Raw genomic sequence first — 25,290 nt, forward strand, 5'->3', positions numbered from 1 at the left:
GTGAGAGCAAGGGGCGGGGGCTGAACCTCGAGGGAATGTTGTAACCAAGCTCGGCAGCGAGAGATTGGCTATACGTGCAAATATTTGTAACTAACTCTTTGGGGGAGACCAGATATATATGGTCTACCTCTGCCGCTTTCACATTGTTGCAACATTGGAGATACCTGGGGAAGATGTAGTGCCCAGTGACCTGGTAACTGAATCAAATGCACTGGCACATAGTGAGTTAGAGTCATAGAATCCTTAAAGTGCAGGAAGCGGCCATCCGGCCCATTGAGTCTGCGTCAGAGTATCTTGCCCAGGCCTCTCCCCCGCCCCAACCCCATTACCCTAAACATTTAGCATGGCCAGTTCCCAGTCTACACATCTTTGGACACTAAGGGGCAATTTAGCATGGCCAATCTCCCTAACCTGCACATCTTTGGACACGAAGGGGCAATTTAGCATGGCCAATCCACCAAACCTGCACATCTTTGGATTGTGGGAGGAAACTGGAGCACCCGGTGGAAACCCACGCAGACGTGGAGAGAATGTGCAAACCCCACACAGACAGTGACCCGAGGCCAGATTTGAACCCGGCTCCCTGGTGCAGTGAGGCAGCAGTGCTAACCGTGCTGCCCTCTATATTATATTTCTCTCAGTTCGTGTTTTCAGGAAGCGGGTAAAGTACCCTCGTACTCCCGATTATCCTCCCCCGCTGTAATGTTTGTGTGCGTGTCTGGTTGGGGCATGCTTTGCATGTGGCTGTTGTGACAATTTCAAAGTGACATGTTGCACGTTCTTCCAGGTCCCAGAGTTAATGGGCACCCAAAGATGGAGCGTCACCTTGCTGGCTACGAGAGCTCATCCACTCTCCTGAGCAGCGAACTAGAAACAACCAGTTTCTGTGATTCAGATGAAGATGATGCAGCAAGCAGGTACTCCTCTGACCCCGCCAACTCTTCCTCACATTCTGCTTCACCGAACCCCCTCGCATCCTAAACCTATTTGCCCTCTGAGAGAGGAAGTGTTCCCTGTCTCCCATTTTGTTCTGTCTGGCCCTCTTGCTCTGTTACTGGGTTTCCCTCCATTTTATCAGCTACTGTCACTGCTTTATCTGACTTTCATAGAATCCCTACAGTGCAGGAGGAGGCCATTCGGCCCATCGAGTCTGTACTGACCACAATCCCACCCGGGCCCTATCCCCATAACCCCATGTATTTACCCTGCTAACCCCTGACACTAAGGGGCAATTTAGCATGGCCAATCCACCTAACCCGCACATCTTTGGACACTGAGGGGCAATTTAGCATGGCCAATCCACCTAACCACGTCTTTGGATACTAAGGGGCAATTTAGCATGGCCAATCCACCTAACCACATCTTTGGACACTGAGGGGCAATTTAGCATGGCCAATCCACCTAACCACATCTTTGGACACTGAGGGGCAATTTAGCATGGCCAACCCACCTAACCACATCTTTGGACACTGAGGGGCAATTTAGCATGGCCAATCCACCTAACCTGCACATCTTTGGAGTGTGGGAGGAAACCGGAGCACCCGGAGGAAACCCACGCAGACACGGGGAGAATGTGTAGACTCCACACAGACAGTGACCCAAGGTTAGAATCAAACCCGGATCCCTGTGAGGCAGCAGTGCTAACCACTGCGACACCGTGTTTCTCCGAATCTTCATGCACGCTGCTTGCAAGCACCTCATCAAGTCCAGGAGATTTGCCAACCTCCAATCCAGTTAATTTTTCAAGTGCTGTCTCTTGGTTCCCTGGGAGCTTTTCTCTGAAACAGAATAAAGACACATATTAGTTGCTTAGTTTCTCCCTGTTCCGCATTTCAGAATTCTCCTGTCTTCTCCGCCTGTAACGGGCTCACATTTGTCCTTGTGACGCTTTTCCTGTTCACATACCGAAAGAATCTTGACAGTTTGCCTTTGTTTCTCTCCAGCTTGTATTACCATTCACTCTCTCTCCCCTTTTGTCATTTCCTTGGCCTTGCTTTCCTGGATTCTAAATTGCTCTCGACCCTGGGGCTGGCCACCTCCTCAACCATTTCTCTTTTGACCAAATGTGATCTCTTAACTTGTTTTGTTGACCAGAATTGATTGGCCTTTCCTGTTGGGTTTTTGCGTCTTGGAGAAAATTGTACATTTGTTGTAGAATACTAACCTTTGTCTTGACTACCATCAAGGGCTAGAAAAGTGTAGCCACGGGGAGAGATTGCGGAGGCTGGGGTTATTTTCCTTGGAACAGAGAAGGCTGAGGGGTGACCACATTGAGGAGACGAGATAGAGTGGACAGGATAACATTGTTTCTCTGGGTGGGGAATTCTGGAACCGGGGGAGACAGATTCTGGATAAGTGGCAGTAGGTGTAGCGGGGGATGTGCGGAAGAACTTTTTTACGCAGAGGGTGTCTGGAATTCGCTGCCCGATTTGGTGGTGGAGACCCTAAACTCTTTTCTAACAAGTTTGTTTTTAAGATTTATTTATTAGTCATAAGTAAGGCTCACGTTAACAAAGCTTTGAAGTTACTGTGAAAGTCGCCTTGTCGCCACACTCCGGCGCCTGTTCGGGTCAACGCACCCGAACCAAACACGCCTTTCAGACTGTGGGAGGAAACCGGAGCACCCGGAGGAAACCCACGCAGACGCGGCGGGGGAACTCCACACAGACAGCGACCTGAGCCGGGAATCGAACCCGGCTGCCTGGCGCTGTGAGGCAGCAGTGCTAACCCACTGTGCCACCGTTCCTGGACGGGCACCTTAAGTGCTGTAAGCTACAGGGTTATGGGCCAGGTACAGGAAGGAGGGATTAGAGAGGCCACCTGGTTGTCCTTGGGCTGGTGTGGACAGGATGGGCCGAATGGCCTCCTTCCGCGTTGTAGCTTTTCCGCGGTTCCCCACAGAGCAGTGGAGGCTCATATTTAAGGTTGAGCTGGACAGATTTCTGAACAACAGGGGAGTGGGTGGGGGTCGGGGGGTTAATGGGGGTCGGCAGGAAAGTGGAGTTGAGGTCAGCTGTGGTCATGTTACGGTGGAGCAGGCTCGAGGGGCCAAATAGCCCACTCCTGCTTAATTAGTTTTTTATTCTAGAAAAGCCACTCTGCAGCAAGCTGATTGCGGCGACCTTCACCGGGGAGGGCCGCGGGGAGGGCAGGACCTTCACCGGGGAGGGCCGCGGGGAGGGCCGCGGGGAGGGCAGGACCTTCACCGGGGAGGACTGCGGGGAGGGCAGGACCTTCACCGGGGAGGACTGCGGGGAGGGCAGGACCTTCACCGGGGAGGGCCGCGGGGAGGGCAGGACCTTCACCGGGGAGGGCCGCGGGGAGGGCAGGACCTTCACCGGGGAGGGCAGGACCTTCACCGGGGAGGACTGCGGGGAGGGCAGGACCTTCACCGGGGAGGACTGCGGGGAGGGCAGGACCTTCACCAGGCGCCGGGAGGGCAGACAGCGCTGGGTTTCGTCCAGATGTTTTATCCATCTTTTCATTTTCCTCTCCAGATTCAGCAGCTCCACTGAGCAAAGCAACTCCTCCCGGATCCTGAAACGTCACCGGCGCAGACGGAAGCAGCGACCCCCGCGGCTCGAGCGTGTAAGAGCGCTGTCGCCCGCTCCGTTGTTGGGTTTAGTAACAAGGGGCTGCCTTTCCTGTCTCTGGAATCACAAAAACCTAGTGTAAACGAGCGGGAACATTGGACTCTCGAGTCTCCGTCCCTCGGGATTTACAGGCTCTGCGCCCCGTCCCCTCGCCCCGTCCCCTCGCCCCACACCCCATCCCTGCATCCCGGCCGTGCATCCCATCCCCGCATCCTAGAATTGTAACATTCCGATCGTTGATTTGATTTATTATTGTCACATGTATTAAAGTTTATTTTTCAGCGTCACAAGTAAGGCTTACATTAACACTGCAATGAAGTTACTGTGAAGATCCCCTGATCGCCACACTCTGGCGCCTGTTCGGGTAACACTGGAGGGGGAATTTAGCACGGCCAATGCACCCTAACCAGCACGTCTTTCAGACTGTGGGAGGAAACCGGAGCACCCGGAGGAAACCCACGCAGACACGGGGAGAACGTGCAAACTTCCCACAGACAGTGACCTGAGGCCGGGAATCGAACCCAGGTCTCTGGCGCTGTGAGGCAGCAGCGCTAACCACTGTGCCGCCCAGTATTAGTATACAGTCAAAAGTATTGTTCCCTGCGCACTATACAGATAAAGCATACCATTCATAGAGAAGGGAAGTGCAGAATGTAGTGTTACAGTCATAGCTAGGGTGTGGAGAAAGATCAACTTAATGCGAGGTAGGTCCATTCAAACGTCTGACAGCAGCAGGGAAGAAGCTGTTCTTGAGTCGGTTGGTTCGTGACCTCAGACTTTTGTGTCTTTTTCCCGACGGAAGAAGGTTACAGAGAGAATGTCCGGGGCGCGTGGGGGGGGGGTTCCTTGATTATGCTGGCTGCTTTGCCGAGGCAGCGGGAAGTGTAGACAGAGTTAAGAACATAGAACAGTACAGCACAGAACAGGCCCTTCGGCCCATGATGTTGTGCCGAGCTTTATCTGAAACCAAGATCAAGCTATCCCACTCCCTATCATCCTGGTGTGCTCCATGTGCCTATCCAATAACCGCTTAAATGTTCCTAAAGTGTCTGACTCCACTATCACTGCAGGCAGTCCATTCCACACCCCAACCACTCTCTGCGTAAAGAACCTACCTCTGATCTCCTTCCTGTATCTCCCACCACGAACCCTATAGTTATGCCCCCTTGTAATAGCTCCATCCACCCGAGGAAATAGTCTTTGACAGACGGGAGGCTGGTTTGCGTGATGGATTGGTCCACATTCACAATCTTTTGTAGTTCCTTGCGGTCTTGGGGCAGAGCAGGAGCCCCATACCAAGCTGTGATACAACCATAGAAATCATAGAAACCCTACAGTGCAGAAGGAGGCCATTCGGCCCATCGAGTCTGCACCGACCACAATCCCACCCAGGCCCTACCCCCACATATTTTACCCACTAATCCCTCTAACCTATACATCCCAGGACTCTAAGGGGCAATTTTTAACCTGGCCAATCAACCTAACCCGCACATCTTTGGACTGTGGGAGGAAACCGGAGCACCCGGAGGAAACCCACGCAGACACGAGGAGAATGTGCAAACTCCACACAGACAGTGACCCGAGCCGGGAATCGAACCCGGGGACCCTGGAGCTGTGAAGCAGCAGTGCTAACCACTGTGCTACCGTGCCGCCCGGAAAGAATGCTTTCCATGGTGCATCTGTAAACGTTGGTGGGATTCGTCGCGGACGTGGCAAATTTCCTTCAGTCTTCTGAGAAACAGCCCGAATTAATGAGGCGCATTTTTAACCCGTGTTCCTTCCCCCCTGCCCTGCCACAGAAAGCAGCATCCAGGCACAGAAGCAAAGGCACAGCAGGCTCTGAAAGCGTGAACCAATGAGTCCCATTCCACACCACCACCCCCCGTTCTTCCCCCACAGCCCTGCAGACATTTCCCCTTCAAATATTTATCCAATTGCCCCATTCGAAAATTCCGACTGAATCTGCTTCCACCGTCCTTGTGGCAGCGCCTCCCAGATCACAACAACTCGCTGCATTTTTAAAGAAGATGCAATGTTCTCCATCGTGAGAAACATGGAGTGAGTGAGGGGGAAATGGGTGTGGTAAAATTACCAACAAGAGTAGTTCTTGATGAGAGTGGGAACTCTGTCCTGCTTGGCTTTTCCCTGACTGAACACCCGAGTGGTCGCGTCCGCAACTTGTTCCTCCCTTCTCTCCGTCCACCTCGTGGTATTATCGCCAGACTATTAATCCAGAAACTCAGCTCATGTTCTGGGGGACCCGGGTTCGAATCCCGCCACGGCAGACGGTGGAATTCGATAAAAAATATCTGGGATTAAGAATCAACCCATTGTCGGAAAAACCCATCTGGTTCCCTTTAGGGAAGGAAATCTGCCGTCCTTACCCCGGTCTGGCCTACATGTGACTCCAGAGTCGCAGCCAATGTGGTTGACTCAACTGCCCTCTGAAATGGCCGAACGAGACACTCAGTGGGGTGGCACAGTGGGTTAGCACTGCTGCCTCACAGCGCCAGGGACCCGGGTTCGATTCCCGGCTTGGGTCACTGTCTGTGTGGAGTTTGCACGTTCTCCCCTGTGTCTGCGTGGGTTTCCTCCGGGTGCTCCGGTTTCCTCCCACAGTCGGAAAGACGTGCTGGTTAGGGTGCATTGGCCGTGCTAAATTCTCCCTCCGTGTTACCCGAACAGGCGCCGGACTGTGGCGACTAGGGGGATTTTCACAGTAACTTCATTGCAGTGTTAATGTAAGCCTACTTGTGATTAATAAATAAACTTTACTTTAGATGGGCATCTCAGTGTCTGCAGTAGCCACTTGGATGAGGCACCGGGGGGGTGCACTGAATGTAAAATCCCTACAGTGCAGAAAGGAGGCTGTTCAGCCCTTTCGAGTTGCACTGACCCTCCAAGAGAGCACTTTTCTCTATCCCCATAACACTGCTCATTGATCGTGGCCAATCCACCTAACCTGCACATCTTTGGACACTAAGGGGCAATTTAGCATGGCCAATCCACCTAACCTAGAGTAAAGTAAAGCTTATTTATTAGTCACAAGTAAGGCTTACATTAACACTGCAACAAAGTTACTGTGAAAGCCCCCTAGTCGCCACACTCCGGCGCCTGTTCGGGTCAATGTACCTAACCAGCACATCTTTCGGACTGTGGGAGGAAACCGCAGCACCCGGAGGAAACCCACGCAGACACGGGGAGAATGTGCAGTCTCCACACAGACAGTGACCCGAGCCGGGAATCGAATCCGGTTCCCTGGCGCCGCGAGGCTGTGTATTCTCGTAAAAATTGGCATCTTGTGGGGCAGAGATTCTTGGGATTGGGGGCGGGGAGCGGGTTAGAGATTGGGGGTGGGGGGGTTAGAGATTGGGGGCGGGGGGCGTTAGAGATTGGGGGCGGGGTGGGTTAGAGATTGGGGGCGGGGGGGTGTTAGAGATTGGGGGGCGGGGGGTAAGAGATTTGGGGGCAGGGGGGGTTTAGAGATTTGGGGGCAGGGGGGTGAGAGATTGGGGGTGGGGGGGTGAGAGATTGGGGCCGGGGGGGGTTAGGGATTGGGGGCGGGGGGGTTAGAGATTGGGGGTGGGGGGTTTAGAGATTGGGGGTGGGGCTTTAGAGAGTGGGGGTTAGGGATTGGGGGCATGGGGGGTTTAGAGAGTGGGGGCGGGGGGGTTAGGGATTGGGGGCGTGGGGGGGGTTAGAGATTGGGGGTGGGGGGGTTAGGGATTGGGGGCGGGGGGGGTTAGGGATTGGGGGTGTGGGGGGTTAGGGATTGGCGGGGGGGGGGGTGTTAGGGATTGGGGCCGGGGGGGGTTAGAGATTGGGGGTGGGGGGGTTAGGGATTGGGGGCGAGGGGGTTAGGGATTGGGGGTGTGGGGGGTTAGAGATTGGTCGGGGGGCGGTTAGGGATTGGGGGGAGACTGTCAGTCTGCAGTAACGTGTCTCTGATGCAGTTTTTCTGTTTAATTCCTCTCAGGCCTCGTCATTTAGCAGCGTCACAGACTCGACCATGTCGCTGAACATCATCACCGTCACACTGAACATGGGTAAGTGTGTCCCACAGCAATGAACCTGCAGGGCTCGAGTGGCCCTGACACAAGCAATATAGACTCAGAGGTTTACAGCATGGAAACAGGCCCTTCAGCCCAACCTGTCCGTGCTGGCCTGTTTTTAACCACTAAGCTAATTCCAATTGCCCGCGTTTGGCCCATATCCCTCTCTACCCATCGTACCCATGGAACTGTCGAAATGCTTTTTAAAAGACAAAATTGTACCCGCCTCCACTACTACCTCTGGCAGCTCGTTCCAGGCACTCACCACCCTCTGTGTGAAAGGATTGCTCCTCTGGACCCTTTCTAGCACAGTGGTTAGCACTGCTGCCTCACAGCTCCAGGGACCTGGGTTTGACTCCCGGCTTGGGTCACTGTCTGTGTGGAGTTTGCACATTCTCCTCGTGTCCGCGTGGGTTTCCTCCGGGTGCTCCGGTTTCCTCCCACAGTCCAAAGATGTGCGGGTTAGGTTGATTGGCCATGCTAAAAATTGCCCCTTAATGTCCTGAGATGCGTAGGTTAGAGGGATTAGCGGGGCAAATATGTGGGGGTAGGGCCTGGGTGGGATTGTGGTCGGTGCAGACTCGATGGGCCAAATGGCCTCTTTCTGCACTGTAGGGATTCTATGATTTCTATGTATCTCTCCCCTCTCACCTTAAACCTATGCCCTCTAGTTTTAGACTCCCCTACCTTTGGGAAAAGATATTGACTATCTAGCTGATCTGTGCCCCTCATTATTTTATAGACCTCTATAAGATCACCCCTCCGCCTCCTACTCTCCAGGGAAAAATGTCCCAGTCTATCCAGCCTCTCCTTATAAACAGGAGCAGGAGTAGGCCATACTGCCCGTCAGTCCTGGCTGATCTTGGCTGAGGCAGTGTCTCTGTACTCCCCCGCCTGTTCCCTATATCCCTCGATTCCCCGAGATACTAAAAATCCCTCTGTTCCTGTATTTGTTTCCAAATTCAATGATGGAGCACCTAAAAGTCTCTGGGAGAGAGAATTCCAACTCCTCTCAGTCAGAAAGCGTGATGAGCCCCTTTACTCTGAGACTATGCCCCCTGTATTCGAGATTCCCCCTCGGGGCAGAGCAACCTCACACTGCCTGCTATTTCAAACCCCTTCTAGAGTCTTGCACGTTCGATGGGGGAATCACCCCATAGCTTTGGTAAGGGCACTTTTGGAATACTGCGTTCAGATCTGGTCGCCACGCTACCAGAAGGATGTGGTGGCTTTGGGGAAGGTAGGACTGCTGCCTCACAGCGCCAGGGACCCAGGTTCAATTCCCTGTCTGCGGAGTCTGCACGTCCTCCCCCCGTGTCTGCGTGGGTTTTCTCCGGGTGCTCCAGTTTCCTCCCACAGTCCAAAGATGTGCAGGTTAGGTGGATTGGCCATGCTAAATTGTCCCTTAGTGTTCTCGGCTGCAGTTCCCTGGAGAAGCCGGAGTTTCCTCGCACAGCACAGGGACCTTGTGACAAAGCACATCTGGAGTACCGCCTGCAGGTTTGGTCTCCATATTTAAGAACCTACTGGCGTCGGGAGACGGTTGTGACGATTCACTAAATCGATTCTTGGGATGAGGAGTCACCCCATGTTGCTGAGAGAGATGCAATAAGTCAAACACAGCAATCGCAGTTGTTTATCTCAAACCCTGTCCCCACCATCAGAGAAACACTGTACTGACTGCGATTCCTTCAACTCTAGAAAAATACAACTTTCTGGGCATCAGTATCGTTGGCCAGAGCAACGAGCGAGGGGACGGAGGGATTTACATCGGGTCGATAATGAAAGGAGGAGCAGTGGCAGCAGATGGGAGGATTGAACCGGGTGACATGCTGTTACAGGTAAGCGCAAGCAACACCATAACCAGTGAAGCTCAAAGACAAATCCACATTCTGTCAGAGCGTCGGTCTCTCTGTCTGTGCGTCCCTCTGTCTGTGCGTCCCTCTGTCTGTGCGTCCCTCTGTCTGTGCGTCCCTCTGTCTGTGCGTCCCTCTGTCTGTGCGTCCCTCTGTCTGTGCGTCCCTCTGTCTGTGCGTCCCTCTGTCTGTGCGTCCCTCTGTCTGTGCGTCCCTCTGTCTGTGCGTCCCTCTGTCTGTGCGTCCCTCTGTCTGTGCGTCCCTCTGTCTGTGCGTCCCTCTGTCTGTGCGTCCCTCTGTCTGTGCGTCCCTCTGTCTGTGCGTCCCTCTGTCTGTGCGTCCCTCTGTCTGTGCGTCCCTCTGTCTGTGCGTCCCTCTGTCTGTGCGTCCCTCTGTCTGTGCGTCCCTCTGTCTGTGCGTCCCTCTGTCTGTGCGTCCCTCTGTCTGTGCGTCCCTCTGTCTGTGCGTCCCTCTGTCTGTGCGTCCCTCTGTCTGTGCGTCCCTCTGTCTGTGCGTCCCTCTGTCTGTGCGTCCCTCTGTCTGTGCGTCCCTCTGTCTGTGCGTCCCTCTGTCTGTGCGTCCCTCTGTCTGTGCGTCCCTCTGTCTGTGCGTCCCTCTGTCTGTGCGTCCCTCTGTCTGTGCGTCCCTCTGTCTGTGCGTCCCTCTGTCTGTGCGTCCCTCTGTCTGTGCGTCCCTCTGTCTGTGCGTCCCTCTGTCTGTGCGTCCCTCTGTCTGTGCGTCCCTCTGTCTGTGCGTCCCTCTGTCTGTGCGTCCCTCTGTCTGTGCGTCCCTCTGTCTGTGCGCCCCTCTGTCTGTGCGCCCCTCTGTCTGTGCGCCCCTCTGTCTGTGCGCCCCTCTGTCTGTGCGCCCCTCTGTCTGTGCGCCCCTCTGCCCGTGCGCCCCTCTGCCCGTGCGCCCCTCTGCCCGTGCGCCCCTCTGCCCGTGCGCCCCTCTGCCCGTGCGCCCCTCTGCCCGTGCGCCCCTCTGCCCGTGCGCCCCTCTGCCCGTGCGCCCCTCTGCCCGTGCGCCCCTCTGCCCGTGCGCCCCTCTGCCCGTGCGCCCCTCTGCCCGTGCGCCCCTCTGCCCGTGCGCCCCTCTGCCCGTGCGCCCCTCTGCCCGTGCGCCCCTCTGCCCGTGCGCCCCTCTGCCCGTGCGCCCCTCTGCCCGTGCGCCCCTCTGCCCGTGCGCCCCTCTGCCCGTGCGCCCCTCTGCCCGTGCGCCCCTCTGCCCGTGCGCCCCTCTGCCCGTGCGCCCCTCTGCCCGTGCGCCCCTCTGCCCGTGCGCCCCTCTGCCCGTGCGCCCCTCTGCCCGTGCGCCCCTCTGCCCGTCCGCCCCTCTGCCCGTCCGCCCCTCTGCCCGTCCGCCCCTCTGCCCGTCCGCCCCTCTGCCCGTCCGCCCCTCTGCCCGTCCGCCCCTCTGCCCGTCCGCCCCTCTGCCCGTCCGCCCCTCTGCCCGTCCGCCCCTCTGCCCGTCCGCCCCTCTGCCCGTCCGCCCCTCTGCCCGTGCGCCCCTCTGCCCGTGCGCCCCTCTGCCCGTGCGCCCATCTCCCTCTCTCGGCCTGTTTGTGTCTCCAAGTCTCCTCCAAGTGCCATTATGTGTATCTTACCCAGGAAACTATGAGACAGATTAAGTTCTGGTCTAACATCAGGGAAACTACATAACTGACCATTCCCCCAGCTAACTACTGGACTACGCCCCTCCTCCCCCCCACTAACCAGCCAACTACCCCAGTCACCTGACCATCCACTCCAAACACCCGACAGCCCCCCTCTAACCCATTACCTCCTCCCCACCCACTCCCCTACTTTTCACTGGAAAGACGGAGGCTTCGAGGCCACCTGAAGGAGGTCTGCCAAATGTGAGAGGCATCGAATGGGTGGTGGCTTTTCCCCAGGGTGGCAGTGTCAATTACAAGGTGGGGGGGCGCAGGTTCAAGGTGCGAAGGGGAAAGTTTAAGGGAGATGTGCCGGGGGAGGTTTTTCACGCAGAGAGTGGTGGGTGCCTGGAACGCGCTGCCAGAGGAGGTGGTGGAAGCGGGCACATTAGCAACACTTAAGAGGCATCTGGATGGGTCCATGAATAGGGAGGGAATGGAGGGATACGGACCGAGTCAGGGCAGAAGGTTTATTGTTTAGTTTAGTTAGAGCATCATGACCAGCACAGGCTTGGAGGGCCGAAGGGCCTGTCCCTGTGCTGCACTGTTCATTGTCTGTGGGGTGCACAAAAATATTTCTGTGAGAAGGGGAGCAGCAACATTGGCACCCCCTTGTGCTTCTAGATGGTCTAGGTTTAGAAGGTGCTGTCGAAGGAGCCTTGGTGAGTTGCTGCAACGCTGCCACTGCGTGTTGGTGGTGGCGGGAGTGAATGTTGAAGGTGTGGATGGGACTGCTTTGTCCAGGGCGGTGTCACATTTTGCGAGTTGTTGGGGCTTGATTATCCAGCCAAGAGCATTCCGCCAAGACTCCTGACTTGTGCCTTGTAAATGGTGGACAGGCATTGGGGAGTCAGGAGGTGAGTTACTCTCCGCAGGATTTCCAGCCTCTGGCCACAGTTTCTGTGTAACTGGTCCAGTCACAGAGGTTTACAGCATGGAAACAGGCCCTTCGGCCCAACTTGTCCATGCCGCCCTTTTTTTTTTTAAAACCCCTAAGCTAATCCCAATTGCCCGCATTTGGCCCATATCCCTCTATACCCCATCGTACCCATGTAACTATCTAAATGCATTTTAAAAGATAAAATTGTAGCCGCCTCTACTACTACCTCTGGCAGCTTGTTCCAGACACTCACCACCCTCTGTGTGAAAAAAGTGCCCCTCTGGACCCTTTTGTATCTCTCCCCTCTCACCTTAAACCTATGCCCTCTAGTTTTAGACTCCCCTACCTTTGGGAAAAGATATTGACTATCTGGCTGATCTGTGCCCCTCATTATTTTATGGACCTCTATAAGGTCACCCCTCAGCCTCCTGCGTTCCAGAGAAAAAAGTCCCAGTCTATTCAGCCTCTCCTTATAATGCAATCCATCAAGTCCCAGTAGCATCCTAGTAAATCTTTTCTGCACTCTTTCTAGTTTAATAATATCCTTTCTATAACAGGATGACCAGAACAGTACACAGTATTCCAAATGTGGCCTTACCAATGTTTTGTACAACTTCAACAAGACGTCCCAACTCCTGTATTCAATGTTCTGACCGATGAAACCAAGCATGCCGAATGCCTTCTTCACCACTCTGTCCACCTGTGACTCCACTTTCAAGGAGCTATGAACCTGTACCCCTAGATCTCTTTGTTCTGTAACTCTCCCCAATGTCCTACCATTAACTGAGTAAATCCTGCCCTGGTTCAATCTACCAAAATGCATCACCTCGCATTTGTCTAAATTAAACTCCATCTGCCATTCGTCAGCCCACTGGCCCAATTGATCAAGATCCCGTTGCAATCGGAGATAACTTTCCTCGCTGTCCACCATGCCACCAATCTTGGTGTCATCTGCAAACTTGCTATCCACGCCTCCTATATTCTCATCCAAATCATTAATATAAATGACAAATAACAGTGGGCCCTGCACTGATCCCCGAGGCACACCGCTGGTCACAGGCCTCCAGTTTGAAAAACAACTCTCTACAACCACCCTCTGGCTTCTGTCAAGAAGCCAATTTTGTATCCATCTAGAACATAGAACATTACAGCGCAGTACAGGCCCTTCGGCCCTCGATGTTGCGCCGACCAGTGGAACTAATCTAAAGCCCCCCCTAATCTACACTATTCCAATATCATCCATATGTTTATCCAATAACCACTTGAACGCTCTCAACGTTGACGAGTCCACCACTGCTGCAGGCAGGGCATTCCACGCCTTTACTACTCTCTGAGTAAAGAACCTACCTCTGACATCTGTCCTATATCTAGCACCCCTCAATTTAAAGCTATGTCCCCTCGTGCTAGCCAACACCATCCGAGGAAAAAGACTCACTATCCACCCTATCTAATCCTCTGATCATCTTGTATGCCTCTATGAAGTCACCTCTTAACCTTCTTCTCTCTAACGAAAACAACCTCAAGCCCCTCAGCCTTTCCTCATAGATTTTCCCACCATACCAGGCAACATCCTGGTAAATCTCCTCTGCACCCTTTCCAACACTTCCACATCTTTCCTATAATACGGCGACCAGAACTGTACGCAATACTCCAAATGCGGCCGCACCAGAGTTTTGTACAGTTGCAGCATGACCTCCTGGCTCCGAAACTCAATCCCTCTACCAATAAAAGCTAACGCACCGTACGCCTCCTTAACAACCCTGTCAACCTGGGTGCCAACTTTCAGGGATCTATGCACATGGACACCCAGATCTCTCTGTTCATCCACACTACCAAGTATCTTACCATTAGCCCAGTACTCTGTATTCCTGTTACTCCTTCCAAAGTGAATCACCTCACACTTTTCCGCATTAAACTCCATTTGCCACCTCTCAGCCCAGCTCTGCAGCTTTTCTATGTCCCTCTGTAACCTGCCACTTCCCTCCGCACTGTCTACAACTCCACCGACTTTAGTGTCATCCGCAAATTTACTAATCCATCCTTCCACGCCCTCATCCAAGTCATTGATAAAAATGACAAACAGCAGTGGCCCCAAAACAGATCCTTGCGGTACACCACTAGTAACTGAACTCCAGGATGAATATTTCCCATCAACCACCACCCTTTGTTTTCTTCCAGCTAGCCAATTCCTGATCCAAACCACTAAATCACCCTCAATCCCATGTGTCCGTATTTTCTGCAATAGCTTACCGTGGGGAATCTTATCAAACGCTTTACTGAAATCCACATACACCACATCAACCGCTTTACCCTCATCCACCTCTTTGGTCACCTTCTCAAAGAACTCAATAAGGTTTGTGAGGCACGACCTACCCTTCACAAAACCGTGCTGACTATCCCTAATCGAATTATTCCTTTCTAGGTGATTATAAATCCTATTTAGATCCCTCACCCTGAATCCCGTGAGATTTAACTTCATGCAACAACCTACCGCGCGGTACCGTGTCAAAGGTCAATGCTAACCCCACCTTTTCCAAGCTGTAGACAGTGTGGGTGATTCACTGGGGGTCTTGTCGCTGTGTGTCCAGGGCTGTATTGTTGTAAAGTGTCGGCATCCCTTTGTCAGCTGTCGAATGGTTATGTGACTGGCTGCTTTGGATTGGATTCCTCCTGCATCGCTCACTCCAGCTCCCTTTCTGCCCCTCAGGTAAATGATATAAACTTTGAGAACATGAGCAACGACGACGCTGTGCGGGTTCTGAGGGAGATCGTTCACAAGCCCGGGTAAGTTCCATCGCCTCCCGACCGCTCAATCATTTGTTCCCCTTTCTCTCTCTCTCTCTCTCTCCCCCCAGCGAGCCCACTGACCACATGTCTGCCAATGTGGATTGTGACGATAGTTGTAGTTACTGGCCTTGGCGCGGGTGCCATGCTGATGTACAAGGGTGGTACCAGGCCTGAGACCGTTAAATTATAATGACAGATTCTGCCTCCTCTTGTGTTGCCGTGAACTGAAGATTAGGGGGCAATTTGATTGGTTAAAGTAAATAGGGTGGCACCGTGGCACAGCGGGTTAGCGCTGCTGCCTCACAGCGCCGGGGACCCGGGTTCCATTCCCGGCTGGGTGGCACAGCGGGTTAGCACTGCTGCCTCACAGCGCCGGGGACCCGGGTTCCATTCCCGGCTGGGTGGCACAGCGGGTTAGCACTGCTGCCTCACAGCGCCGGGGACCCGGGTTCCATTCCCGGCTGGGTGGCACAGCGGGTTAGCACTGCTGCCTCACAGCGCCAGGGACCCGGGTTCCATTCCCGGCTGGGTGGCACAGTGGTTAGCACTGCTGCCTCACAGCGCCAGGGACCCGGGTTCCATTCCCGGCTGGGTGGCACAGCTGAATTGTCCCTTAGTGTCCAAAGATGTGTAGGTTAGGGGGATTGGCCATGCTAAATTGCCCCTTCGTGTCCAAAGATGTGTAGGTTAGGGGGATTGGCCATGCTAAATTGCCCCTTAGTGTCCAAAGATGTGTAGGTTAGGGGGATTGGCCATGCTAAATTGCCCCTTCGTGTCCAAAGATGTGTAGGTTAGGGGGATTGGCCATGCTAAATTGCCCCTTAGTGTCCAAAGATGTGTAGGTTAGGGGGATTGGCCATGCTAAATTGCCCCTTCGTGTCCAAAGATGTGCAGGTTAAGTGGATGAATAGGTAAATAGATGGGGTTACGGGGATAGGGTCTGGGTATGGTGCTGTCTATCAGTGAGTCAGTGCAGACTCGATGGGCTGAATGGCCTCCTGCACTGTAGGGATTCTATGAACCCTTGTTGAAGCAGATATGGGCACGACTGCGAGATCTCCCTCCGCCTCCCCAAAGTGCTCTGTGATGTGTTTCCCTCACTTTAAAGCTTCTGTACTTTGTCCGATATTAATCTGCATGTTTTTCCATTTCTTTTTAAGGCCAATCATTTTAACAGTTGCCAAATGCTGGGACCCATCGCCTCAGGGCTACTTCACTTTGCCCAGAAGTAAGTGGCTAGCTGTTTGAAGACTAAACATTTCACTGCACTTGAGATCAGAATGTTCCGTTCCACATAAATAACTTTTAATTGACTTCAGTAGAGGTTTCAGTACCTCAGTCTCAGACATCTTAGCAACTCTTGACTGTCCCCCATCAAACACTCCCAGGACAGGTACAGCACGGGTTAGATACAGAGTAAAGCTCCCTCTACACTGTCCCCATCAAACACTCCCAGGACAGATACAGCACGGGGTTAGTTACAGAGTAAAGCTCCCTCTAAACTGTCCCCATCAAACACTCCCAGGACAGGTACAGCACGGGGTTAGTTACAGAGTAAAGCTCCCTCATCACTGTCCCCATCAAACACCCCCAGGACAGGTACAGCACGGGGTTAGATACAGAGTAAAGCTCCCTCTACACTGTCACCCATCAAACACTCCCAGGACAGGTACAGCACGGGGTTAGATACAGAGTAAAGCTCCCTCTACACTGTCCCCATCAAACACTCCCAGGACAGGTACAGCACGGGGTTAGATACAGAGTAAAGCTCCCTCTGCACTGTCACCCATCAAACACTCGCAGGACAGGTACAGCACGGGGTTAGATACAGAGTAAAGCTCCCTCGTCACTGTCCCCATCAAACTCTCCCAGGACAGGTACAGCACGGGAGTAGATACAGAGTAAAGCTCCCTCTACACTGTCCCCATCAAACACTCCCAGGGCAGGTACAGCACGGGGTTAGATACAGAGTAAAGCTCCCTCTACACTGTCCCCATCAAACACTCCCAGGACAGGTACAGCACGGGGTTAGTTACAGAGTAAAGCTCCCTCATCACTGTCCCCATCAAACACCCCCAGGACAGGTACAGCACGGGGTGAGATACAGAGTAAAGCTCCCTCTACACTGTCACCCATCAAACACTCCCAGGACAGGTACAGCACGGGGTTAGATACAGAGTAAAGCTCCCTCTACACTGTCCCCATCAAACACTCCCAGGACAGGTACAGCACGGGATTAGATACAGAGTAAAGCTCCCTCTGCACTGTCACCCATCAAACACTCGCAGGACAGGTACAGCACGGGGTTAGATACAGAGTAAAGCTCCCTCGTCACTGTCCCCATCAAACTCTCCCAGGACAGGTACAGCACGGGAGTAGATACAGAGTAAAGCTCCCTCTACACTGTCCCCATCAAACACTCCCAGGACAGGTACAGCACGGGGTTAGATACAGAGTAAAGCTCCCACTACACTGCCCCCATCAAACACTCCCAGGACAGGTACAGCATGGGGTTAGATACAGAGTAAAGCTCCCTCTACACTGTCCCCCATCAAACACTCCCAGGACAGGTACATCACGGGGTTAGATACAGAGTAAAGCTCCCTCTACACTGTCCCCCATCAAACACTCCCAGGACAGGTACAGCACGGGGTTAGATACAGAGTAAAGCTCCCTCTACACTGTCCCCCATCAAACACTCCCAGGACAGGTACAGCAAGGGGTTACCTACAGAGTAAAGCTCCCTCTACACTGTCCCATCAAACACTCCCAGGACAGGTACAGCACGGGGTTAGTTACAGTTTAAAGCTCCCTCTACACTGTCCCATCAAACACTCCCAGGACAGGTACAGCACGGGGTTAGATACAGCGTAAAGCTCCCTCTTCACTGTCCCCATCAAACACTCCCAGGACAGGTACAGCACGGGGTTAGATACAGAGTAAAGCTCCCTCTACACTGTCCCCCATCAAACACCCACAGGACAGGTACAGCACGGGGTTAGATACAGAGTAAAGCTCCCTCTTCACTGTCCCCATCAAACACTCCCAGGACAGGTACAGCACGGGGTTAGATACAGAGTAAAGCTCCCTCTTCACTGTCCCCATCAAACACTCCCAGGACAGGTACAGCACGGGGTTAGATACAGAGTAAAGCTCCCTCTACACTGTCCCCCATCAAACACTCCCAGGACAGGTACAGCACGGGGTTAGATACAGAGTAAAGCTCCCTCTTCACTGTCCCCATCAAACACTCCCAGGACAGGTACAGCACGGGGTTAGATACAGAGTAAAGCTCCCTCTACACTGTCCCCCATCAAACACTCCCAGGACAGGTACAGCACGGGGTTAGATACAGAGTAAAGCTCCCTCTTCACTGTCCCCATCAAACACTCCCAGGACAGGTACAGCACGGGGTTAGATACAGAGTAAAGCTCCCTCTACACTGTCCCCCATCAAACACCCACAGGACAGGTACAGCACGGGGTTAGATACAGAATAAAGCTCCCTCTACGCTGTCCCCATCAAACACTCCCAGGACAGGTACAGCACGGGGTTCGATACAGAGTAAAGCTCCCTCTACACTGTCCCCCATCAAACACTCCCAGGACAGGGACAGCACGGGGTTAGATACAGAGTAAAGCTCCCTCTACACTGTCCCCCATCAAACACTCCCAGGACAGGTACAGCACGGGGTTAGATACAGAGTAAAGCTCCCTCTACACTGTCCCCATCAAACACCCGCAGGACAGGTACAGCACGGGGTTACCTACAGAGTAAAGCTCCCTCTACACTGTCCCATCAAACACTCCCAGGACAGGTACAGCACGGGGTTAGTTACAGTTTAAAGCTCCCTCTACACTGTCCCATCAAACACTCCCAGGACAGGTACAGCACGGGGTTAGATACAGCGTAAAGCTCCCTCTTCACTGTCCCCATCAAACACTCCCAGGACAGGTACAGCACGGGGTTAGATACAGAGTAAAGCTCCCTCTACACTGTCCCCCATCAAACACCCACAGGACAGGTACAGCACGGGGTTAGATACAGAGTAAAGCTCCCTCTTCACTGTCCCCATCAAACACTCCCAGGACAGGTACAGCACGGGGTTAGATACAGAGTAAAGCTCCCTCTTCACTGTCCCCATCAAACACTCCCAGGACAGGTACAGCACGGGGTTAGATACAGAGTAAAGCTCCCTCTACACTGTCCCCCATCAAACACTCCCAGGACAGGTACAGCACGGGGTTAGATACAGAGTAAAGCTCCCTCTTCACTGTCCCCATCAAACACTCCCAGGACAGGTACAGCACGGGGTTAGATACAGAGTAAAGCTCCCTCTACACTGTCCCCCATCAAACACTCCCAGGACAGGTACAGCACGGGGTTAGATACAGAGTAAAGCTCCCTCTTCACTGTCCCCATCAAACACTCCCAGGACAGGTACACCACGGGGTTAGATACAGAGTAAAGCTCCCTCTACACTGTCCCCCATCAAACACCCACAGGACAGGTACAGCACGGGGTTAGATACAGAATAAAGCTCCCTCTACGCTGTCCCCATCAAACACTCCCAGGACAGGTACAGCACGGGGTTCGATACAGAGTAAAGCTCCCTCTACACTGTCCCCATCAAACACTCCCAGGACAGGTACAGCACGGGGTTAGATACAGAGTAAAGCTCCCTCTGCACTGTCCCCATCAAACACTCCCAGGACAGGGACAGCACGGGGTTCGATACAGAGTAAAGCTCCCTCTACACTGTCCCCCATCAAACACTCCCAGGACAGGGACAGCACGGGGTTAGATACAGAGTAAAGCTCCCTCTACACTGTCCCCCATCAAACACTCCCAGGACAGGTACAGCACGGGGTTAGATACAGAGTAAAGCTCCCTCTACACTGTCCCCATCAAACACCCGCAGGACAGGTACAGCACGGGGTTAGATACAGAGTAAAGCTCCCTCGACACTGTCCCCCATCAAACACTCCCAGGACAGGTACAGCACGGGGTTAGATACAGAGTAAAGCTCCCTCGACACTGTCCCCCATCAAACACTCCCAGGACAGGTACAGCACGGGGTTAGATACAGAGTAAAGCTCCCTCTACACTGTCCCCCATCAAATACTCCCAGGACAGGTACAGCATGGGGTTAGATACAGAGTAACTCTCCCTCTACACTGTGATTAATCAGTGAGTGAGTTTGATTTGTAGAATGGTCTCCTCTCTGAGTCTACCTGGTGACTGTGCTGGGCAGTGAATGTGTGGATTATGATTGAGACAGAGTCTAGGCCGGTTACAGGCACTCCTTTGTCCCCGATGTTTGAATGAGTTGTGGGTGAAAGGCTTCCACAGGAGGGTAGATCAGTCGGACAGTGTGCTGTGGTGCAGGTGGAGCTGAGTGCTGCCCTGACACCGTGGAGAGTCTGCGCTTGTTGTGAGTGAGTGTCTGCTGCTGATTGGGGAACAGTTCGGGTGTTATTTTTAAGTATGTTTAAGAAGTGCTTTCCAGCTTGGGCGGGGCCGGCTGTGTGTGTGTCCTCCGGGTTTGCTGAACAATCAGGGTCCAGGTTTCCCCTTTCCTGTGTGAATGTGCTGCATATTGCAACACCATCGCTCAGTGGTGTCACGGGAGGAGTGGGTAAATAAGCGGGGGCAGTACAGAGACAGGAGCTGGTGTATTGAAATGCATTGTCATTTTCTGCTTCAATCTATTGTTGAGTTTACTGTGTTGAACCCATTCTCTTGTTTTTTTTTTGTGTTGTTGTCCTTCTGTCTCCTCTACAGATGTCCCTCACTCACTGATGAGATTCTCTGTGCCTCTTTCTGTAGATGAGCCCATCAGACCTATAGATCCGGCCGCCTGGGTCTCTCACTCTGTTGCCTTGACCGGGGCGTACCCAGCTTACGGCGCCAGCTCCTCCATGAGCACCATCACTTCCAGCAGCTCCATCACTGAAACCGAGCGTAAGTTCACCCCCTTTGTGGGGGGGGGGGGGGGGGGGGGGTGCTCTGCCGTGCCAGACAAAAGGGGGAGGGGGTGGGTGTCGGGGGGTGGTTCCCCTCACGTCCTGGTTAGCTGGCGTCGCACCTGTGGAATGTGATGAAGTCACGATCGATCCAAGCTCCTTTGAAAACTGCACCAGTGGAATGTGGATTCTGTGCTGCCTCTGCAGCGAGACAGAGCCAAGCGCAGGCAGCAAGAACTCGCTCGTTTGCTCTCACTCACTCACTCGCTCACTCTCACTCACCCGCTCTCTCTCTCTCACTCACTCACTCACTCACTCGCTCACTCTCACTCACCCGCTCTCTCTCTCTCACTCACTCACTCACTCACTTGCTCGCTCACTCTCACTCACCCGCTCTCTTTCTCTCTCACTCACTCACTCTCACTCACCCGCTCTCTCTCTCTCTCTCACTCGCTCGCTCACACTTGCTCGCTCACTCACTCTCACTCACCCGCTCTCTCTCTCTCACTCGCTCGCTCACACTTGCTCGCTCGCTCACTCTCACTCACCCGCTCTCTCTCTGTCTCTTGCTCGCTCACTCACTCACCCGTTCTCTCTCACTCACACACTCTCTCACACTCTCTCACACTCTCTCACACTCTCTCACACTCTCTCACACACTCTCTCACTCTCTCTCACTCTCTCTCACTCTCTCTCACTCTCTCTCACTCTCTCTCACTCTCTCTCACTCTCTCTCACTCTCTCTCACTCTCTCTCACTCTCTCTCACTCTCTCTCTCACTCTCTCTCTCACTCTCTCTCTCACTCTCTCTCACTCTCTCACTCTCTCTCTCACTCTCTCTCACTCTCTCTCACTCTCTCTCACTCTCTCTCACTCTCTCTCACTCTCTCTCACTCTCTCTCTCACTCTCTCTCTCACTCACTCTCACTCTCTCTCACTCTCTCTCACACTCTCTCACACTCTCTCACACTCTCTCTCACTCTCTCTCACTCTCACTCTCTCTCACTCTCTCTCACTCTCTCTCACTCTCTCTCTCTCACTCTCTCCACATGAAATAGGAGCAGGAGGGCTCTGTATATAATCAGGACTGACTGTGGGCTTCAGCTTTGGTTTTGATTTGATTTATTATTGTCACATGCATTAACATACAGTGAAAAGTATTGTTTCTTGCGCGCTATACAGACAAAGCATACCGTTCATAGAGAAGGAAAGGAGAGAGTGCAGAATGTAGTGTTACAGTCCTAGCTAGGGTGGAGAGAAAGATCAACTTAATGCGAGGTAGATCCATTCAGCAGCAGGAAAGAAGCTGTTCTTGAGTCGGTTGGTTCGTGACCTCAGACTTTTGTATCTTTTTCCTGACGGAAGAAGGTGGAAGAGAGAATGTCCGGAGTGCATGGGGTCCTTAATTATGCCGGCTGCTTTTCCCGAGGCAGCGGGAAGTGTAGAGAGTCAATGGATGGGAGGCTGGTTTGCGTGATGGATTGGGCTACATTCACAACCCATGTTATTTCTTGCGGTCTTGGGCAGAGCAGGAGCCCGGACCAAGCTGTGATACAACCAGAAAGAATGCTTTCTATGGGGCATCTGTATACATTAGTGAGAGTCGTAGCGGACATGCCAAATTTCCTTAGTCTCCTGAGAAAGTAGAGGTGTTGGTGGGGCTTTCTTAACTATAGTGTCGGCATGGGGGGGACCAGGACAGGTTGTCCACTTTCTCCCTCCCGCTCCCTGTATCTCTGATTCTCTGAGTTACCAAACGTCTGTCCCTCCCAGCCTTAAACATAATTCACCCACCAACAAGGTTCACAACCCTTCGAGTGAAGTCATTTCTCATCTCCGTCCTGAACGAGCAGCCTCTTATCCCGAGACTGTGCCCTGGGCTCCCCGACCGTGGAAACATTCTCTCCACGTCCACCCTTCTGCGACCCTTCCTATGTTTCACTGAGATCACCTCTCATTGAGGGGCGTGGACAGGGTGGATAAGGAGCAGCTGTTCCCCTTCATTGAGGGGTCAGTCACGAGGGGACGTGGGCTCAAGGTGAGGGGCGGGGATGTGAGGGAAATCAGTTTCACCCAGAGGGTGGTGATGGTCTGGAATGCGCTGCTTTGGAGGGTGGTGGAGGCGGGATGCCTTTAAAAAGTACCTGGATGAGCACTTGGGCAGGGCAGAACTAGGGGTCTTAGTTTGAGGATAAGGGGGAAACCGTTTGGGACTGAGGTGGGGAGAAATTTCTTCACCCAGAGGGTGGTGAATGTGCCGAATTCACTCCCACAGAAAGTAGTTGAGGCCAAAACGTTGTGATTTCAAGAAGGAATTAGATATCGCTCTTGGGGCTAAAGGGATCGAGGGATATGGGGGGGAAGGGGGGGAATCAGGATATTGAATTTGATGATCAGAATGAATGGCGGAACAGGCTGGATGGGCCGAATGGCCTGTGCAATGATGGCCAGACAATCTGTTCTTGTGATGTTGGTTAACTATTGGCCGAGGGAGCACAATGTTGGAGCAAAGAGCTGGTATCTCCAGGTGGTCCTGCTTGGCAGGGGGGGGGGGCATCTTGTTGGTTAGACCCCCACAGCTTGTTTCCATCTGACGGTTGTGTCCCTGCCTCCAGTTGGTGCGGTGTTACCCGAGTCTGATCGCTGGCCGTTGAGCGTTTTCGGAATCCAAAGCTGAACAGCACGAGGGAGCAGGCGTTGTGTTTGCGTTGGGCTTCGTGGCCTCTGTCCTAATCCGTGCTGTAATTGGTCTCCAAACTCTCTCTCTCTCCAGGCTTTGACGACTTTAACCTGTCGATCCACACGGATATGATGTCGGTTGCCAAAGCGATGGCTTCCCCTGAATCCGGCCTTGAGGTTCGAGACAGGATGTGGTTGAAAATTACAATCCCCAACGCATTCTTAGGTGGGTAATTCGCGAACAAGACCTGGTTCGTCCAATGTCGTTCACGCCCGAAAGTGCCAACAGAAACACTGGAAAGGGGCCCACTGCCAACCTGAAACACATTGTAGTCGCCAAGGTGACTAATTAGCATGTAACCCATGGCTTCGTAACTCCTCGATTGTTCCGAGATTGTGGTCAATTGCTGTGTAATTATCAAGTTACTGATCTGCCTTCCTCACTAACTCGGCATGGCTGCTGTTAATTCAGTAAGAAGTTTAACAACACCAGGTTAAAGTCCAACAGGTTTATTTGGTAGCAAAAGCCACACAATTTGCTACCAAATTTGCTACCAAATAAACCTGTTGGACTTTAACCTGGTGTTGTTAAACTTCTTACTGTGTTTACCCCAGTCCAACGCCGGCATCTCCACATCATGCTGTTAATTCAGCAGTGTAAGTGTTATTCACAGTGTAAACTGTGTAGGGTCCCTCCTCAGCAGGCACGCTGTGTCACTCGGTACACTGCCTGGTGTGTTTCAATCTCCCACCCAGGCCTGTCTTGCCATTCCCATCTGCAATGGCACCTATAGCCTCACCGTTGGCTTTAGATTAAACTTGATTTGATTTATTATTGTCACATGTACTGGGATGCAGTGAAAAGTATTGTTCCTTGCGTGTCAGAGGATGGACATTCAAGTCGACAAGTTCAACTTTGAAACTCTTCCAGCATCAAACAAAATAGGCAAAGCATACCGTTCATAGAGAAGGAAAGGAGAGGGTGTAGAATGTAGTGTTACAGTCATAGCTAGGGTGTAGAGAAAGATCAACTTAATGCGAGGTAGGTCCATTCAAAAGTCTGACAGCAGCAGGGAAGAAGCTGTTCTTGAGTCGGTTGGTTCGTGACCTCAGACTTTTGTATCTTTTTCCCCGATGGAAGAAGGTGGAAGAGAGAATGTCACGGGGGTGCTTGGGGGGGTCCTTGATTACGCTGGCTGCTTTTCCCCCGAGGCAGCGGGAAGTGTAGACGGAGTCAATGGATGGGAGCAGCGATTGGGACTAATCGAACCTTTTGTGTTGTTGGCAGGGTCTGACGTTGTGGACTGGTTGTACCACCACATCGAGGGCTTCCAGGATCGCAGGGAGGCGCGGAAGTACGCCAGCAACCTGCTGAAAGCCGGCTTCATCCGTCACACGGTCAACAAAATCACCTTTTCCGAGCAATGCTACTACATCTTCGGCGATTTCAGTGGTTGCGAAAATTGTAAGTGTGTCAGAGAGAGAGTGGGGCCTCTTCCCTGCCGGAGAGAGAGAGTGGGGCCACTTCCCTGTCGGAGAGAGAGAGTGGGGCCTCTTCCCTGTCGGAGAGAGAGAGTGGGGCCTCTTCCCTGTCGGAGAGAGAGAGTGGGGCCTCTTCCCTGTCGGAGAGAGGAGTGGGGCCTCTTCCCTGTCGGAGAGAGAGAGTGGGGCCTCTTCCCTGTCGGAGAGAGAGAGTGGGGCCTCTTCCCTGCCGGAGAGAGAGTGGGGCCTCTTCCCTGCCGGAGAGAGAGTGGGGCCTCTTCCCTGTCGGAGAGAGGAGTGGGGCCTCTTCCCTGTCGGAGAGAGGAGTGGGGCCTCTTCCC

General features: G+C 53.2%; 1 protein-coding gene across 1 annotated transcript in view; it reads left to right on the forward strand.

Annotated features, from left to right (window-relative positions):
* The window catches only part of LOC144488434 (segment polarity protein dishevelled homolog DVL-2-like), a 50,341-nt gene that overhangs the window by 16,559 nt on the left and 8,492 nt on the right, over positions 1 to 25,290 (forward strand). The window contains exons 5-13 of the mRNA XM_078206506.1: positions 788 to 917; positions 3,498 to 3,588; positions 7,570 to 7,639; positions 9,347 to 9,486; positions 14,743 to 14,819; positions 15,983 to 16,050; positions 20,607 to 20,786; positions 23,562 to 23,693; positions 24,756 to 24,932. Coding sequence (XP_078062632.1) covers positions 788 to 917; positions 3,498 to 3,588; positions 7,570 to 7,639; positions 9,347 to 9,486; positions 14,743 to 14,819; positions 15,983 to 16,050; positions 20,607 to 20,786; positions 23,562 to 23,693; positions 24,756 to 24,932 — 1,065 coding nt within the window. The remainder of the gene's footprint in view (positions 1 to 787; positions 918 to 3,497; positions 3,589 to 7,569; positions 7,640 to 9,346; positions 9,487 to 14,742; positions 14,820 to 15,982; positions 16,051 to 20,606; positions 20,787 to 23,561; positions 23,694 to 24,755; positions 24,933 to 25,290) is intronic.

Source organism: Mustelus asterias, unplaced genomic scaffold (assembly GCF_964213995.1).
Source record: "Mustelus asterias unplaced genomic scaffold, sMusAst1.hap1.1 HAP1_SCAFFOLD_1562, whole genome shotgun sequence".
In the NCBI taxonomy this organism is placed as follows: domain Eukaryota; kingdom Metazoa; phylum Chordata; class Chondrichthyes; order Carcharhiniformes; family Triakidae; genus Mustelus; species Mustelus asterias.